The sequence below is a fragment of the Rhinopithecus bieti genome, unplaced genomic scaffold (genome assembly GCF_001698545.2).
Source record: "Rhinopithecus bieti isolate Rb0 unplaced genomic scaffold, ASM169854v2 scaffold_23862, whole genome shotgun sequence".
NCBI lineage: Eukaryota > Metazoa > Chordata > Mammalia > Primates > Cercopithecidae > Rhinopithecus > Rhinopithecus bieti.
Genome location: NW_016811338.1, coordinates 869,550 through 889,340, shown reverse-complemented (window position 1 = coordinate 889,340; position 19,791 = coordinate 869,550). Strand labels below are relative to the sequence as shown.

General features: G+C 38.6%; 1 protein-coding gene across 6 annotated transcripts in view; it reads left to right on the top strand.

Moving 5' to 3' along the window:
* TPK1 (thiamin pyrophosphokinase 1) overlaps positions 1 to 19,791 on the top strand; it is a 404,677-nt gene that overhangs the window by 68,752 nt on the left and 316,134 nt on the right. For all 6 annotated transcript variants that reach the window (XM_017893766.1, XM_017893767.1, XM_017893762.1 and 3 more), the window contains one exon: positions 10,893 to 10,964. In XM_017893766.1, the coding sequence (XP_017749255.1) occupies positions 10,893 to 10,964 (72 nt within the window). The remainder of the gene's footprint in view (positions 1 to 10,892; positions 10,965 to 19,791) is intronic.

Genomic DNA, 19,791 nt, shown 5'->3' with positions numbered 1-19,791 from the left:
AAAAAAAAAAAAAAAAAAAAAAAAAAAAAAAAAAAGTAGCATTGTGCTCCGTGTGTTTTAGGAGCAACAAGGAGGGCAGTGTGTCTGTAGCAGGGAATGGGCCTGTGGGGGAGGAGGGAGGGAGATAGGAGATACAGCAGGGAGAGAGAGAGAAGCCAGGTCATGTAGAACCTTGTAGGTGATTTGTGAGGAATCTGACTTTTACTATGAAAGGAAGCCAGTGGAGGTTTTTGAACAGGGAAATAACTTCCTCTGACTATATTTTAACAAGATCCATCTGGCTCGTGTGTGGAGAATAGAGTATAAGAGAGGCAAGTGTAGAAGTAGAGAGGCCAATTAGAGGGGATTTTTATACAATCTAGAGATGAAAACTGTTCACGGGGAACAGAGTGTTGGTGGTAGATATAGTACTGGGTTGGGCGGCACTGTGGATGGAGCAGGTTTGCGTAGAGATAAGATTCAGGAGTCTGATTTTGGACTTGTTGAGTTTGAGATATCTGTTAGCTATCCAAGTGGAATTGTTGAATAGGAAGTTAGACATAGAGTTCTGGAGTTTAGGGGGAAACCCCAGGTTGGTGTCATGCATATGAAAGTCACCATTATAGACAGCATTTGAAGTCATGAGACTGAAGGGGATTACTTAGGGAGTGGATATAGATTGAGAAAAGGCCCAAAGATCCGCATCTGGGACACTCTTACATATAGAATCTAGAGATATTCACTATTTATTCAACAAGTTTTATTCAATACTTTCTATGCAGATAAGGAATAAGCAGCAAACAAGACTGAGAAGGAGTGGGTCAGTCACACAGAAGAAGGAGAACCGATAGTGTTTTCCTCAAGTCAGGGGATGGGGTGGGGGATTGCTTGCCCAAAGTGATTCTTTGCAGAATGAAATTACTCCCTCGTAAAACTCAATGGCCCTATGTCCTGAAGCCCTGAGTACTACACTTAAATCAATATGATGCAAAATGTTCCAGGAAGGGTACTAGAAAGAACAACAGCAACAGCAGCAAAAACCAATTGTCTTGCCTTCAAATTGCTAAATCGTGTTTTGATCACGATAGTTCAGGAAAAAGCTAATGAAACTGGAGACGGTTCACAAAGTGCAACTACACAACTCTCTCCCTACTTTATTTCCTGTCCCCGTCCTTTCTCCCCCACCACTCCCATCCCTGATCATTCAAGAAGAAAGATTCAAGGAGTGATCTACCCTATTACGCTGCTGAGATGTGGTTAGGCAAGAAGAGAACTGAGAATTAGTTGTTGAGTTTTACAGAAGAGGTCACTGGTCAACCCGACGAGCATTATTTATGGGGTATGGTAGGATGTACATCTCATTGAAGTAAGTTTTGCTGGAGACTGAAATAGAAGGATGGGCTGGAAGCTGAAGATGATGGAGGCTACAGTGATTATATAATTTATTGTCTAAGCCAGGGCAGTTTGCGAATGAATGGAAGGGGACACAGTTTATTATTATACTGGTGTGTTGGGAACAGACCCCCCAAAATCTAGCCATAAACTGGCCCCAAAACTGGCCATAAATAACATCTCTGCAGCACTGTGATATGTTCTTTATGGCCATGACGCCCATGCTGGAAGACTGTGGGTTTACCGCAATGAGGGCAAGGAACACCTGGCCCAACCAGGGCAGAAAACCGCTTAAAGGCATTCTTAAACCACAAACAATAGCATGAGCGATCTGTGCCTTAAGGACATGTTCTTGCTGCAGATAACTAGCCAAACCCATCCTTTTATTTCGACCCATCCCTTTGTTTCCCGTAAGGAATACTTTTAGTTAATCTATAATCTATAGAAACAATGGTTATCACTGACTTGCTGTTGATAAATACACGGGTAAATCTCTGTTGGAGGCCTTCGGCTCTGAAGGCTCTGAGACCCCTGATTTCCCACTCCACACCTCTATAGTTCTGTGTGTGTGTCTTTAATTCACCTAGCGCTGCTGGGTTAGGTTCTGCCCGACCGAGCTGGGCTCAGTACTGGTGCAACTGGCATATACCATATGGTCACTCTTGGGAGAGGGCAAGAAAGATTTCTCAAGGAAGTACCTGTTTATTTCTACTCTTTGTTTACTTTCTCTGAAGCAATTTCTTATATGTGACTTGCCAGTTTTTTTATTCCATTGGTAATTCAATTATTTTAATAGACTTTGGTATGGAATATTTGTTCAGAGCCTTTTAATAGTTCTGCTTTGTCCACATGCAATTTATTTCCTCAAAGAACGAATTGACTTGACAGTTTTGATTTCCCTGTGCACACTTGAAAAGAATCTTGTGCTTAAATATAGAAGTTTGTGCAATATGAATATGAAACTCAGTACTCTAGAGCTTTCATGGTTTAACTGAAATACTTTTTAGGGATGAGATATTCATAACAATAGTCTTTGGTCCTTTGGCAAAATAACTATTATAATGACTGGCATGTGCTTTGGCTAATATTCATTTTATCTGAATTTCAGTAATTTTTTAAACAGAACATAAAAACCCTTGATAACTTGTCATTAATATTTTTTCTGTTGTAAATTGTGTTTTATTGTAATGTAATTTCATTTACAATATTGGGCTTCAGTTTTTTTTCTAAACAAATCTCATACCATATCACTTTTCAAAGGGGAATTCATTTATGTTTATGAAAATCTACAAATAATTTATTGTTTGATATTTATATATAAAATTTTCAGAGAACAGCAATGAAAAAGAGTGAGATACAGATGAAATTAATAGTGTTTTAAAGTAACATTGCTGGTTATGAGGGCTTTACACTGTCATTAGCTAATAGCGTAAGACACGATACCAGTGGTTCTCAACTTTGGTGACCTGTTAGACTCTTACGGTGCTTGTAAAAAGTCATGATGCATAGGCCCTACTACAGGCATGTTGTATAAAGATCTCTTGGGGGAGGAGTTGGCTTGTTTGCTTATTTATTTAAAGAGAGTGTGTCACTCTGTAGCTCAGGCTGGGATGCAGTGGTGTGATCAGAGCTCACTGTAACCTTGAATTCCTGGGCTCAAGCAATTCTTCCAGCTCAGTCTCCAGAGTAGCTAGGACTACAGACATGTGCCACTGTGCCAAGCTAATGTTTTAAACTTTTTTTTTTTTATAGAGACAGGGTCTTGCTGTGTTGCCCAGGCTGGTCCTCAACTCCTGTCCTCAAGCAATCCTTCTACCTTGGCTGCCCACAGTGCTGGGATAGCCACTGTGCTAGCTGGCATTAAAAAAAAATCTGTGATTATAGAGAGGCTGCGACCTATTGCTCTATATACTGAAGGATAAATTTATCATTTATGATAATTGATGTAAATCTAAAGTTCCAATGTGTTTATAATTTCCCTTCCTCCCTCCGTCCCTTTCTTCAGAGCTTAGTTGTTGTCAGGGCTAGTTAGAGTCTACTTCAAGCTTGTTAAGACTTGCTAGTTCTAGGAAGTAGAAGTGATCACGTCAGCATTTACTTGTATGCTTTTGCCTGCTTGTGCAGAATTTATATTATCTTCAATATGTGTTAAAGAATATTTTAAAGTCACTTACCCATTTTGTGAAGATTATGCTAAACTGAATAATCTGTAGTTTTACTTTCTTGGGCACAGGTAAACTGCAGGTCATCCTGATATACTGGAGAAGAGGATGAGGTGCTGCTGACACCTCTGTGTGGTGCAGCTCTCGCGTTTCCTTAGCATATCTCACTCACGGCAGATAACCTCTGACCATCTACTATAAGGACAAGTGAGGTCCTTGTGCTTGTCTGCATACTAAATGTCATCTTAATTTCTTTTTAATTAAAAAATACATCAACCTTTCACTCCTGAGCTGCATGACTGCGTTTTCAAGATCATTGATTTAGAGATGTGACTATGGTCTATCTCATAGAGTCCCAATAGTTTTCATTCTCAGAGTTGGAAATAAAAAGAAATTGGTTTTCTCGAGATTTTCTCTTCTATTCTTGTTTCACTTCTTAATGAAAAGAAAATCTGGAATGTAATTTAGTTTTCCAAAGATGGAATAGAATTTTCTTTGCCTTCTGGCGTAGTGGGTTTTTTCTTGACTTTTTTCCTGAAGTCCAGACGTGCTTTTGTCGTAAGGGTCGGCAGTTTCGTCTCATGGAGTTAATCACTGAATGAATACCTGATGGAATAGTTTTCAGTTCTGTTTTTGCTTGTCCCAGAGCTTTTTTTAAAAAAATTAATAGACTGAAAAAAATAACTTTAGGTTTACAGGAAAAGTTGAGAGGATAGTATAGAGAGTTGTTACGTAAGCCCTGTGAGCAGCTTCCCCTGGATTAACATTGGACGTTAGTATGGTACGTTTGTTATAATTGATGAACCAATATTGATACATTATCATCCGTTTATTATTCCATAGTTTATTCAGATTTCCTTAGTTTTGGCCCAATGTTCTTTTACTCTCCAGGCACCCCCTCCAGGATACCACATTATGTTTAGTTGTCAGGTCCCCTTGGCTCCTCTGACTGTGGCGGTTTTTCAGACTTTCTTTGTTTTTGCTGACGTTGGCAGTTTTGAGTAATATTGGTAAGGCGTATTGTAGGATGTGCCTCTATTGGAATTTATGTTCTATTTTTCTCCTGATTAGACTAGGGTTATAGACTTTGGGGAGAAAAACCCCGGAGACAGAGTGCCATTTTAATCACATCGTGTTAAAGGTACATACTATAAACCTGATTTATGACTACTGATGTTGACCTTGATCACCAGCCTGAAGTGTAGTGTTTATTATATTTCTCTACCATAAAGTTTTCTCCTCTTTTTCATAATCCTCTTTGGAAGGAAGTTTCTATGTGCAGCCCACTCTCTGCTGTGTATAGCCTATAGCTATGTTCTTTCTTCTTTAGGATGGAGGATTGTATAATTTGTTTGGAATTCTTCTGTCTGGGAGATTTGTCTCTTTTCCCTTATGTATTAATTAATCCATATGGACTCATGGATATTTATTTCATACTCTGGGTTGTAATCCAATGCTACTTTATTTTTTGCTCAAATTGTTTACAATTTTGGCCATTGGGACCTCTTTCAGTTGGCTGTTGTGCCCCTTTGACCTACTCTCATCTCTGGGTATTTTTGTTTGTCTCTTTGGGGGATCATGTTCTTTCCTTCTTTCTGGAACTACCTGGTGCTCTGGGCTCATCTTGAATAGTTCCTTAATAATAGAATCAGCCATTTCTCCAAAGAGGCAGAATTTTGTTGTTGTTGTTGTTACACAAGAGGGAGAACTACGTACAGTAAAGACAGATGGGATGCCCCTCCCTCTTTCTTAAAATTTGAACTTGTTATGTTTAGTTTTTTACTTTCAAAGGGCCTCTTCCCTTTTTAGCCCAAGGCTGATGATTTGACCTCATTTTTATTTTCATGTTATAAACTTGGACTTTTGTACTTAACTCAGGATTTTCATGCAGTTTGGAGCATTTTGGTTTCAATACATCCATGATCAGGGATTTTTCATCTTCTGTAATTGAAGCCCATTCGAGAAAACAGTTCAGGGAGTTTTGCCTTAACATTTGAAGGATTAAGACTAGTCTGTCTTTCTTTGTTCTTTTAAATGGAGTGCATCATACATTTTTATAAATAATGAAAAGGTTCTTTCACCATCCCATTTGAAATCCTGCTGTCTGTGCCTGCCTTTGTCTGTGAGATTGCCTTAGGACACCTGATTTAAAAAAATTATAATTTTTATAACATAATGAGGAAGTTCTTTCTAGTTTTTTTTTTCTTAAATCTTTGTGCATATCCCAGGAACAGTATCAGTGTGACAGCTTGAGAACTACTTGAAATAAGACTATTGATTTTTCTTACTTGCTTGGTTCCCAGAGTTTTCTGAATTTTGGAACATTTAGAACCAGAGTCATTGTCCCATAATTCAGTATCTGAGAGTGATATGGAGCTATATTGTGGTAGAATGTTTGAGAAACCCCCATACGCTCTTTAGGAATCATGGTGGTTCTGTATGCTACTTTTTCTGCAACCCGTTATGGATTAGTAATCAGGAAGGCTTTGAGCGTAGAATAAATGCCATACTGACTTCCAGGGGAGACAAGATTAGAAAAGGAAAAACTATCAGATCTTATTAGAAAACTAAACTAGATTAGAAAAGAGTATCAGATCCCATTACCTAAATATCTTTATATACAGAAACAGCCTACCATGTTATATATAGAAATAGCTGAAGTAGTTAATTCTTTTTTATTAATAACATCATTAGTAAAGCCTAACTGTACTATACATTTTATACCGCTTCATTCTTTCCAAAAATGAAATGCCTTCATGGATATCACCTTAATGAAAGTATTGGTCTAGAGGAGCAGTAATGTGGATTTTAGTGCTTTCCTGAGGCACAAAAATACCAAGTTCATATATCAAATGATCAGTAACAGCAGTTTCAGTCATTCATGTAAACTTACATTCAACGTTGTTGAATGCCTCTTTTGGCAGTGTAGACTTTGCTACAGAGAAAAGGGCCATTGGGTTATCCAAATTATTAGCTCCTTGCTATTGACATCTTACTGAGTTTTACCATGAACCAGGCTCTGAATCTCTTAAACTGATGCTCCGTCCAGGTGGAATGAATGAATGAGCTAATGTCCTGCATTTTGATGCTTGTCTGCTCTTCTTTAGAGTCATCTCAAATCCTTTTCTAGTTCATCTTTACCTTAACACAATCTGGACTGTGATCACTGCATTTATTACAATTAGATTTTTTTTCACTCGAATATAGAAACCTGAAATAATAGTGACTTGTACAGAATAGAAGTATTTTTTTTTTTTCATTTTTGCATCCCCAGCACCTAATTCAGGGCTTGACACTTATTACTTGAAATAATAAATGCATTACCTTGCCCGATTAAACTTCACTGGTATAGTGATAACAAAGCAGGATTTCTTAAAGCTTAGTCCATGGACCACCTGTGGTAGAATAACTTGCTTGTAAAATGTAGATTGCCATACCTAATGCCAAGGGATATAATTTGAAAGGTGTAGGACAGGGTCTAGAAATTTCCGTGTCTTATAAATTCCTCTGGGTTATCTAAGAACCACTGAGAAGGAAAAGAAGGGAGAGGAAGAAACTGATTTGCAGTCTCACAACCTTCTAATAAATTCTCATAAAGTAGTGGCAGGGGCTCTGTTTCCAGTCCTGGCTCCTGAACTCCTGGTAGGACCTTTTGCTTCTAGGAGTGCTCTCCGGAATTAAGGCCAAGATTAGGAAACGGCTTAAAAGTTGATTCTTCACTTGTGTAAAATAAGATTTGAGGCAGGTAGTGAAGTGCTGGAATGGAGGAAGATTCACAAAGTCATCAGCAACCCAGGCTCCTTTACTGATGCCCTGGTTCTTATGATCCAAGGTGGCTGCTAGAATTTCATTCAATGAGTCTATCAATTCTTACTTGCAGATAGCAGGAAGGAGAAAGGAAAGAAGTAGAAGACAAATCCCCGTTTATTTTAAGGAGACTTTCCAGATATTACATAGAAACTACATACATCTAAGAACTTAGCCTTATGGACCACATTTTCCCACAAGGTTATTTTTTTCTTACCTGACCCAGTAAAATGAACAAAAAGACCCTTCAGGATTCTATTACTAAAGAAGAGGCCATTACTGGTTTTCACCATAATCGTTCATTCTAAATCTGCCCAAATAAACATCCTGGATTCTGTTGACCTCTTGGCAAGTGATTTTGCCAATTCTCAAAACCAGCCATCATCCCCATCCTGTTTATGCCCACTCCTATGTCTCCTCCTCATAATCAGTGGGAAAAGTGCTAAACTTATAGACAGATATGATATCATATTACCTTTTAGTTAATTCCAATTAGATTTCTATTTTTAAAATTGTGGATTGTCATATCCTGTAATCTGTTTTTTACAACAGTTGTTTTAAAAATGTTCCATATTCCACTGTAATTCTCCCCTCATATTTTATTTTACCTTGTTTTAAGTAGGGGTAGGTGCAGACTGGGCACGGTGGCTCACGCCTGTAATTCCAGCACTATGGGAGGCCGAGGTGGGTGGATCACCTGAGGTCAGGAGTTCAAGACCAGCCTGGCCAACATGATGAAACCCTGTCTCTACTAAAAATACAAGAATTAGCCAGGTATGGTGGCGGGCACTTGCAATTCCAACTACTGGGGAGGCTGAGGCAGGAGAATCACTTGAACCTGGGAGGCAGAGGTTTCAGTGAGCGAAGATGGTGCCACTGTACTCCAGCCTGGGAGACAGAGCGAGACTCCATCTCAAAAAAATAATAAATAAATAGGGGCAGTTGCAGTGGCTCACGCCTGCAATCCCAGCACTTTGGGTGGTGGAGGATTGCTTGATGCTGGGAGTTGGAGACTGCTGCTTACAAAAAATAAAAATATTAGCTGGGCATGGTGGTGTGCACCTGCAGTCCCAGTTACTCAGGAGGCTGAGGCAGGAGGATCACCTGTGCCCAAGAGTTTGAGGCCACAATGAGCTATGATTGTACCACTGCACTCTGGCCTGGGTGGCAGAGTGAGACCCTATCTCTTAAAAAAAAAAGAGACATTCTCAGTTTTGAGGCACATGATGTGCCTTCATGTGCCTCAGTCTCAGCCCTTTTTTTTCAGTAGGAGATACGCCTTACAGGTGGTGGTGGTGGGGTGGGGGGACATGCCATTTCTCTTGACTGCTGTTCAGAGCAGTGCCTGAACAAGGCGTGCTCTGAAAATAACCTGTTGAAAGAACAAACGGATAATTTCTCTTCTTCCTCTTACTTCCCTCCCCTATTTAGGATATAAGATTTTTTCTATATTTAAAATATTTTATCTTTGTTGCATTTTTTTTTCCATTTCTCACAGTTAACTTTTTATATTTTAAGGAAAGGTGACTATTCTTCCGTCTTAATCATCTCCTGACTGTTCACTAATCCCTTGGTCACTTCACTATCTTGAGTCTCCCTCTATGAATTTTAAGATTTTCTTTGAGATCCCTCTCCCCTTGGCCTCTTGTTCAATCTCCTTGACATTTCTGTAGCATGCTGTGTTATCAACTGCATGTTCTTGGAAATACCTTCTTATCCTTCTGCCTTTATGGGTTTTCCTTCTGTATTTTCTCTGTTGACCTCCTTCGGCTCTCTTATCGTAGGAAAACACAGTGTCTTTGCTTTCATCTTTATTCTTTTCTCTCTTTGCCCTCCCATGCTTTGTGCAGTATCTCAGTGGCTTGCCTACTCTTTTACCTTCAGCTATGATCTCTATATGGATTCCCAAATTATATAAATTGTGTTTACTACTCATTACTGCATCACTCTTTGTAGATGTTGAGATGCCTCAACTTAAATTCCTGTGTTATCTTAAACATTATGTTTAAAATTACTGATGTTAGTATTAATGTCCTATGATCAAATCATTAGGGCATTGCTTCTGAAACTGTTCACTGGAGTAACCCTAATGAATAAGGAGAGAGCAGCTGCTTGTGAACTGTTTTTCTTGTCTAGAAAGCCCCTTCCTTTATTCTTTGCATCTTCTTTCTCTTTGTAAGATCAAGTTCAAAAATCTACATTTCACAAAACTTTCTGGGATGACACCAGACTTTATTGGCTTCTTAGCCTTTGAACTCCCGCTATACTCATGTGTCGATTTATCTGGCACTCCTCCTGTGCTTCTCTTATATTGTATTTTGAATAAATCATCTTTATTGTAAGTGTCTCATCTCACAGCTTGTAATCTTATCCCTGTTTGTACTCCCAGTGCCTGGTATACAATTGGCACTTAATAATATTTGCTATGGGCCGGGCGCAGTGGCTCAAGCCTGTAATCCCAGCACTTTGGGAGGCCGAGACGGGCGGATCACGAGGTCAGGAGATCGAGACCATCCTGGCTAACACGGTGAAACCCCGTCTCTACTAAAAAAAAAAAAATACAAAAAAAAAAAAAGTGGCCGTGCGACGTGGCGGGCACCTGTAGTCCCAGCTACTCGGGAGGCTGAGGCAGGAGAATGGCGTGAACCCGGGAGGCGGAGCTTGCAGTGAGCTGAGATCCGGCCACTGCACTCCAGCCCGGGCGACAGAGCGAGACTCCGTCTCAAAAAAAAAAAAAAAAAAAAAAAAAAAAAATAATATTTGCTATGTATGATGGCATACTGTTTTATTTATTTATTGTGTTCCATTTCTAACAGTGAGATTGCTTAAAAAACAATTTTTCTTAAACATTTTATTTTTCACAAATGAAATGGAGGGTGCTTGGACTGAACCGAATGACAGATTTTCAATACCTGATTGTACTTTGCTTTGCACTATTTTAAGTACATTATAAAAGGTGTGGAATGATTGTCTCAAAAGAAACTTTTCTTCATCTTTATCTTTGGCGTGTCATTAAAAACCTGGAATAAGAGAACCATAAGAAGACCTAGTAAGATTTGTGAAAGCACACAGGATTTTGCTTTGGAAAGTCCAAAATCGGGTAAGGGTGGAAGGAAAGAAAGAGAGAAAAAGAATATGAATGAATAGGAAAATACACACCCACTAGACCCCATACCGTTTGGTAAATAAGGTCGGGGTGATATAAAACCAGATAGGTAGAAGGTAGTTGTGTCAAAGTAGTGGATATGTTGGAAGGATGAGAATTCATATCAAGAACATTTGTACTCCTCGCCCCCTACAAAAAGTTTACCCAGTTGTTTCTATGATACGTTGCTCAACAATATGGTAATGTGACCGATATACTAAGTAAAGTAGGACCTGTTAATGTATGATGCCTTTTAAAATTAAGGTATGGGAAATTCGCTGTGATTGAACGTTAGCTCTCTGTATACTGAAAATCTGGACTAGTAGGGTATGATTTTAGACTCATGTAAGGGGAACAAAAGACTCAGTTCACTTAGGTATTTTATTTTGCTTTCTTTTTTTCTCTAGGGAATTTGAAGTACTGCCTTGTAATTCTTAATCAGCCTTTGGACAACTATTTTCGTCATCTTTGGAACAAAGGTAATCTTAATTAGCATTTCTATTTCTTTGCTTGCTTTCTTAATTTGAGACTGACTAACATGACTATTAAGTACCCTGAAACCTGACTAAAAAGTGGAATTCATAATATGGTGATTCAATTATTAATGATTGGAATAATTTATTGTTGCTTCTCTGTTAAACTGTTTAAAAGTGATTTCCAAAGCATGGACCCCCAAGGATGGAATACCGTACTGTATTTCAGAACTACAGTGTGGATATTAAGCCTGAATCCTCAACAAGTATTTGTTCAAGTGTAAATTATTTTTGGCACCAGTGATAGCAGAAAAGCATCCACATGCCTCATTTGTTGCAGCATCCAATAATAAGATATCTTCAGGGTGATCATATTTGCAAAACCAAAAATGAAGATGATGCTAATATGTAAGAACCTCTTGGGGTGCTGAAAATATAGTTAAAATGGGATAGTGTCACAGAATGGATACTGTTGGAAGGTTTTGTGTAAGAAACAGGCTTTAGTAAGTGTTTATTTACATTATTCTTTAACTTTTATAGGATTACCTCTAGGTTGGAAAATAATGTTCAATATCGTTTGCTGTTTTGAATTCTTTTTTTTTTTTTTTTCTCCAAAGGAGCATTTTCATTGAGTTGTCAGTGGAACTTTTAGACCAAGGTAGATAGGCAGAAGCACTTGATTCTTGACGCGTTGATGCATATTTTTGCTATTCCTGATTGCCTCTTATCATCACAGAACTCTAGTATTCTCAACATTATGTTTATGTTTCTTTTTTTTTTTTTTTTTTTTTTGAGACGGAGTCTCGCTCTGTCGCCCAGGTTGGAGTGCAGTGGCCGGATCTCAGCTCACTGCAAGCTCCGCCTCCCGGGTTTACGCCATTCTCCTGCCTCAGCCTCCCGAGTAGCTGGGACTACAGGTGCCCGCCACCTCACCCGGCTAGTTTTTTTGTTGTTGTTGTATTTTTTTTAGTAGAGATGGGGTTTCACCGTGTTAGCCAGGATGGTCTCGATCTCCTGACCTCGTGATCCGCCCGTCTCAGCCTCCCAAAGTGCTGGGATTACAGGCTTGAGCCACCGTGTCCGGCCGATGTTTATGTTTCTTAGAATGCAAACCTCACATGTGAATAAGCTCACATCTGTAGTTGAGATAGTTGTGATAGTAGAGGGAATAAATCATCACAAGTGATTTTTGTATAAAGAACTTTGTCTAATACGATTACAGTGGAAAGTCTTGGTGTTCTAAATTGAACTATGTTTAAGTTAGTCAGCTTAAAATTTCACATTATAATTGTACAAACATTTCTCTCAAATTAACACCCCACTAATTAGGTAGTTATTCGAATGGCTGTAGTGTCTTTTGTCACTGTGTCTCTAGTGCCTAGTGCAGTATCTGTCACGTAATTGCTATTAATGACAATAAATGAAAGAATGATTTTAGTATGGCTTGTATTGCTAGAAAATACTAAAACTGATCAGGCACATCCTTTCTTTTTGAATTTGTTGTATCAGATTATATATCATTTGGGGAGAGTGTGAGTGACTGTTTTATTGCAAACATTAGAAATAGACAACCATTGATCCAAACCGTTGGAGACATTGAATATTCAGAGCTACATCTAAAGAATTCTGTTATATTTGAGGGAGTTGAGAGTCTTAATTTTGCACATAGTGTGAACGATGTAGATTTTTGAGCCAACCGAAGTTCCTCATTTCATTAGTTTTTCTATAAGGATCAGTCTGTACCTGAAAAAAACTAAAGGTATCTGAAGTATCAGATATACTGAAATGGCTAGTTAATTCTCATTTCCAAAATAACTTGTCTTTTTTAGGTTATTGAGATGTTAGGTTCTTTCACATATATGCTAGGATAATCCTTGGTGTTCTGGAGCCTTTAACCATTGTAAGAAGCAGGCCTATTGATAAATACTAAAGAGTAGGTTTTTTGTGATTCTCTTAACAGAAGCTGTGCTTTTTTATATTTGTAGTATCTCCTTTTGTGTTTCTTTTCTTCCGAGTAAAGGCAACAAAATAGGGAAGTATTGTGCTTGACTTGTTAATCTTAACATAGGAAAGGCTTAGGAAATGTATAGGGTAGCATTGAGAGTTTGGAGAGGAGACAGTATTATGGGTTGGGGTATTAGCAAGTATGAAGTGGCTTGAGGGTGCTGTCCGCATTACCATTTAACCCATGTGCTCAACATTTTCTGTAACTTCTGTTCTATGATACAAAGATTTGTGAAGAGCTGAAATCAAGGGATGAAGACTGGGCTGTTAAAATTGGTGAAAACTTCAAAATGCAGAGGAATCTGAAGAGCGTTGCATAGTATATAAGACTCCTGCATAAAACTGGCAATTTCACTTTATGTCAAGGACTTCTGTTAAGTAGGTGTTTCCTGAGATTCATTTCAGGGGAAAGACTATGTTGAAAGTTTATCTTAAAGTTTTTACCTGCAATGGTTAGGTGATGTTTTTACCAGCGGCGAATCCGTAAGGGTCTGCAGCAACCTGATCCTTGCCTGCTCAGGGAAAGAATTCAGCTGAGGGGCAGAAGTAGGTTTAAGGTAAAGGGAGAGACTGAGGCAAGTTTTAGAGCCAGAGTGAGAGTTTATTAAAAAGTTTCAGAACAGGAGCAAAAGGAAGCAAAAGTACACCTGGAAGAGGGCCAGGTGGGTGACTTGAGAGATCTGAGTGCCCTGTTTGGACCTTGATTTGAGGTTTTATACATTGTTATAGTTTGGGGTTTGTGTTTCTTCTCCCCTGATTCTTCCTTTACGGTGGGCTGTCTGCATGCACAGTAGCCCAGTGGTCCAGTGGCCTGCCAGCACTTGGGAGGGGCCACGTGCTCCTTGTGTTTACTGAAGTTGTGTGTATGCTCTTTTGAGCCGCTTTTCCCTTACCAGTCAAGTATTCCTAGAGGAAGGTCATACACCAGTTAAACTCCACCATTTTGCCTCTTAGTGTGCATGTGAGCCCACTCGCCCAAATCCAGAGACCTTGTAAGGAAGCAGCTCATTACCGGCTCCAGATGTTTTCTATCTATTGGGAGATTGCCTTTCCCTGGTGCCGGCTGCCACCAATTATTTTAGAGAAACAGTTTAACAATCGCCCGACCATCACCCATGGTCCCCTGACATTCCTGGGGAGGGGCCTTCTCCTGCCGTGCTCATGTCTGCCTAACTACCTACTCTAACAATATAAGTTATGAGATTTAGCTTAAATGCCTAAGGAGGGAGTTCAAGGAAGATTAAAATTATGGAAGTTTTAATGTATTTTCTCTTTTATACATCATGAAGTTTGGTGATTTTCTTGGTTAGAAGTCTTGGAGCATATCTCTCTACCTGTTCCAGCATTTTCTACTTTTGGTTTGATGATAAAATAAGTACTTAGGTAGGTAGATAGGTAAATAGAAAGATGGGTAGATAGAAGTAGAGTTAATATCTAACTTTTCTGTTAATACCGGAGGTTATTGCTATTGGTCTTAGATTTACTAACTTTTTTTTTTTTTTTGAGATGGAGTCTCGCTCTGTTGCCGAGGCTGGAGTACAGTGGCATAATCTCGGCTCACTGCAACCTCTGCCTGCCGGGTTCAAGCGATTCTCCGGCCTTAGCCTCCTGAGTAACTGAGATTACAGGTGCACACCACCATGGCCGGCTAATTTTTGTATTTTTTAGTAGAGATGGGGTTTCACCATGTTGGTCAGGCTGGTCTTGAACTCCTGACCTCGTGAGCCACCTGCCTCAGCCTCCCAAAGTGCTGGGATTACTGACTTGAGCCCCTGTGCCCAGCTACTAACATGTTTTTTAAAAATTTTTTGAGTCAGGCTTTCTTATTTCAGGAAGTGTCTTTCTCTTCCTGAAATATGTGATAAGTGCAAAAGCAGAGATATGTATGTTAGATATGTATGAAGGGCCCTGCCTATTTCTTGTAGGTTAGTTATTCTCGATTGGGGTCACAATGCTAACAGTGTTCTCAAATTAGTAGTGGAGATCTCTGTGCTACAAAACATCATGAAAAACAGACATACTGGAATAAGGTTATATTGAGTGACTGTGTATGAGGTTTCTAGGAGTTCAGCACATATCCTCATTGTTAGCATGTATTCACAGCCTTTCCCCACTTTTTCCACATGATTTACAGAACAGTGGTGATCATGTTAATTAGATTACGATTAGATGATCAGATTCTTTTACTGTCATCCTTAAGATCACACCAGGGTATGGGCAGCATACTTATTTTCATTGAAACTGAAGTCATAAAATATTTGACATATCAGACAGGTCTTACAGATGAAGGAAAGGCACAAGTGGCATTAGTGAATTAAAGTAGAAGCAAGGTCTTTGGTTTTATAGCATTAGTTATGTTCCATTTGTTATTGACTGACATTAGTTGAGACCCTTCTGTGTCAGGCATTGGGCTGGTTGCTAGGAACGTGATAGTGGCTAGAATTGAGAGTTGGAGTATGTAGGTGCAGCCTGTTCCTGTGACTGCATGTCCGAAACTCTGTCCAAGCCACAAGTGATTAGAATGAACTAGCCATGCCCCTGCTTCTTAAGAATTGATAGTATTGTAATAGTTGGTTAATTGACTCTACTTCATTCATTTCCATATGCTTTTCTTGAAAACAAAAACACTCTACCTAAATAGTTTTTAATAGACTAAATAGACTTGCTGCAGTAATTATGCAAATTTTGTGCTAGTGATTAGTATTGGCATTAGATTTGTTTTAAATGAGGTAGAAATCTGCTATAAAGCACCTTACTTCAGTTGTAGTTTTTTTGTAATAAACTCTTTCCTTCTTAAATTATGCACCCCAGGCTTTCTGTAAGCCTCTTTTCACTTGATTATTTTAAGTTAAATACAACCAACTTTATATTATGTAAAGTTTTATGTCCTGTAAACTTTATATTAAAGTTTTCCTTTATCTTTCCTTTTTCATTCTAATTTCTTTATTGTGGAACCTATTTATCTCACTTTTGGTGTCTTACTTGTTTTTTTCTCATTAAAATAGAGAAATCAGATAGCTGTCACTTTTACGTGTAGATTGGTTGAATAGATAGTTACACTTTAATATGCTTGTATCAGTTGCTATTTTAATCCTGTTTTATCTATTGTATGCATTATTCCTGTTAGAGGAATTTTAAGGGAAACATGTTTTTTGATGATAACTTTGAAATTTTGAAATCACCTTAAGGTGATTTCTTTAAGCTGACCCTGGAAGGGCCAGTCCCCACAAGAATGCATATCCAATATAGTTTTTTCCTTTGGCCTCATCTCCATGACTACCTCTTCCTGTGTATTTAATGATTCATCTAAATAGAGCTGCCATTTACTTTTTTTCTGCATAAAATAGACTTTTACTTATTTATATTGCAGACTTTCACCCATCCTTTAAGGTCCAACTCAAATGCCACCTCTTCTGAAAGCTTCCTTAGCTTCCCCAGGTAGAGATAGATTTTCTCAAATGTCACCTTGTCTTTCCTTGAGAATGAACTTCTTGAAAATGGATACAAAGTGCTTAGCTGATGGTGTTTTCTTAGTTCTTGTGAGACTGGCCTGGTAGCTATTGTGGGTCACCCTGACAATTGGGGAAGGTCACTGCCTGTCTTTGATGCAGCCAAAGACAGGTGCTGGAAATCCTCTTGCGCTGATGTGGACCAGTTAGCAGGCTGCAGGCACGTGCTAGTGCCTCCTCGTGGACTCTCTTTCTCTTTGTTTCCCCAGATTCCTCTTTGGTCTTCAGTCTCAGTTGGGTCCCTTTTGTAATTCTGCTGAACTTGAGCTTTGTCACTCACATTTTTTTTCCTCTGCTCTATGACTCCTCTGTACTTATTTGATACTTCCTGGTATACCCAGTCAGAACTGATATTTTCATTAATCTCTCCTTTCATTATAGTGCATGTGCAAAATGTATTTTGTGTTTTTTTTGGCTTTTGGCTTCATGCCTTTGACAGTTAAGATGCCAGTAAATGTATCATTTGAATATATCTTCTTTGTCTATTAAGATATTATGGTAGTGTGCATCTTTTAATTATAGAAGTATATCTAAGTTAGCAGTACCCTTGTCTTCTGACATTATTGTCTAAAAGAGATTAGTCATATATTGGGTCCTTTTTGTTACATAACTTGTTTATGAGAACTGTAGATTAACTTTATGTATTTATTTATGTATTTATGTATTTATTTATTTTTGAGACAGGGTCTCACTCTGTGACCTAGGCTGGAGTATAGTGGCATGATCACAGCTCACTGCAGTCTTGACCTCATCAGCTCAAGCAGTCCTCCCACCTCAGCCTCCTGAGTAGCTAGAACTCTAGGCATGTATCACATACGCAGCTAATTTTTATTTTTTTGTAGAGGTGGGGTCTCCTCTGTTGTCCAGACTGGTCTCAAACTCCTGGTCTCAAGTGATCCTCCTGCCTCAGCTTCCCAGAGTGCTGACATGATAGGAATGAGCCACTGTGCCCAGCCATTAACCTTAATTTCGTGAATATAAATTCTTTAGTTTTTCGTTAGATTTTCATCTTTAATTATAGAACCATGTGTGCATTTTTAAAAGTTAAAACCTCACAGTTTGGTATAAAAAATGTCAGTCCTCATTAACTATATATAGAATTTTTTTTTTCTTTTTTGAGATGGAGTTTTGCTCTTGTTGCCCAGGCTGGAGTGCAGTGGCACAGTCTCGGCTCACTGCAACATCCACCTCCTGGGTTCAAGTGATTCTCCTGCCTCAGCCTCCTCAGTAGCTGGGATTACAGGCACCCGCCACCACGCCCAGCTAATTTTTGTATTTTTAGTAGAGACGGGGTTTCGCCGTGTAGGCCAGGCTGGTCTCAAACTCCTAACTCAAGTGATCTGCCCACCTTGGCCTCGCAAAGTGCTGGGATTACAGGTGTGAGCCACTGTGCCCAGACCTATTAACTGTTATTTCTGTCATTATCTTTGTTTTATGCTTTTAATTTTCTTTTCATTATTTCTCATGAAATGATTTTTAAATGTAATTTCTGACAGGTTAATAAGTGAAATACTACTACAAACTGGAAAAATGGCCCTGAATTGGTGATTGTAAGACCGTGTGACCGTGTGTGCTTCATGGCAGTTAGTATAGACATTTCAACTGCCTGTTTTACTTCATTCTTTATGCCATTTAGATCTCTGTCCAACTGGTATGTCAATTTTTAATGTATCCAAAAAATCACTGCCAAGTTTATATGGCTACTTAAGTTTTCTTTTTTAACACCGAACATTTTATGTATGTTTTTTCAGTGTTTGCTCCATGTTTAATTCACTTGCGTATACATACACACACAGATATACAAACACAGAGAGACACACACCGTTTTATCTTTTGTCTGCTTCAGTGAAGTGGGCCTGGTGTGTGGATAATTTGAGGAGTTTAAGCACATTGCTAATAATTATCCTTGCTAGAGAGGCTAAGTAGTATCTTTTGTGATGCTGTGCCCTCAGTGAAAGAAATTAAAATAAAAAAAAAAACGAAACAAAGAAGTCTATTTCTATACTAACCAGGTGGTGGGCTATTACATAAAACTAGAAAGTATAAGTAGAACTTCCAAACAGACAATTTACTAGAGATGAAGTCAACATTGTGCATTTCTTTTCTTATAGTTGTTGGTGTCCAGTTCTTTAGACGGTGTGGTATCATTCTCCCAATCAAAATGCTTGGGTCTGAAATGCCCTTTCCTGAAACACAGACATCTTCATTTTTAACAAATACTTACTTTCCTGGTAAAATATTTGTTATGGAGAAATTAAGGTCTTTTCTCCTTGGTGATGTTTTTTTTTTTTTTTTTTTTCTTTCCCTCTCGTAATATACATTTAGTTAGTTTTAAAGACATCTGAAAACATAGGCGTGGGAAAGCAGTCAGAGAAACATGGTGGGGTTCACCTTTGTTTCTTCCCACTTGCATAGTGTATAGTAATATATGGAAACAGATATTTTTGCCCTGCTGTACTATAAGCTCTACATAATGTTATATGTTGGATAGATATTATTGTTCCTCCTATGTATATTTAAATTGTCATTCAATGTTGCTTCTCTTTTGTAATAATTTGTTCCAGGATTGATTCCTTCTAGAATCTTATTTTTAAGATAATGCTTTTAATTGAATATAGGTGAATTAAAGAACATTTACACCGAGCTTTTGTGTATGATTATAGATAAAAAATAACTTGAACTTTTTTAATAGTCCTAGTTCTTGGGGGCAGCTGAGGCTTTTGAGTTTTCGGTTTTACAGTGATAGCTGCTTTGGGGTCTATGGAAAGAAACGTCCATGGCGCAGAAAAGATCATGAGGGGATATAACATGCTCTCCTCCCATCACGCTACCTGACTTCAAACTATACTACAAGGCTACAGTAACCAAAACAGCATGGTACTGGTACCAAAACAGAGATATAGACCAATGGAACAGAACAGAGCCCTCAGAAATAATACCACACATCTACAACCATCTGATCTTTGACAAACCTGACAAAACAAGAAATGGGGAAAGGATTCCCTATTTAATAAATAGTGCTGGGAAAACTGGCTACCCATATGTACAAAGCTGAAACTGGATCCCTTCCTTACACCTTATACAAAATTAATTCAAGATGGGTTAAAGACTTAAATGTTAGACCTAAAACCATAAAAGCCCTAGAAGAAAACCTAGGCAATACCACTCAGGACATAGGCATGGGCAAATACTTCATGACTAAAACAGCAGCCAAAGCCAAAATTGACAAATGGGATCTAATTAAACTAAAGAGCTTCTGCATAGCCAAAGAAACTACCATCAGAGTGAACAGGCAACCTACAGAATGGGAGAAAATTTTT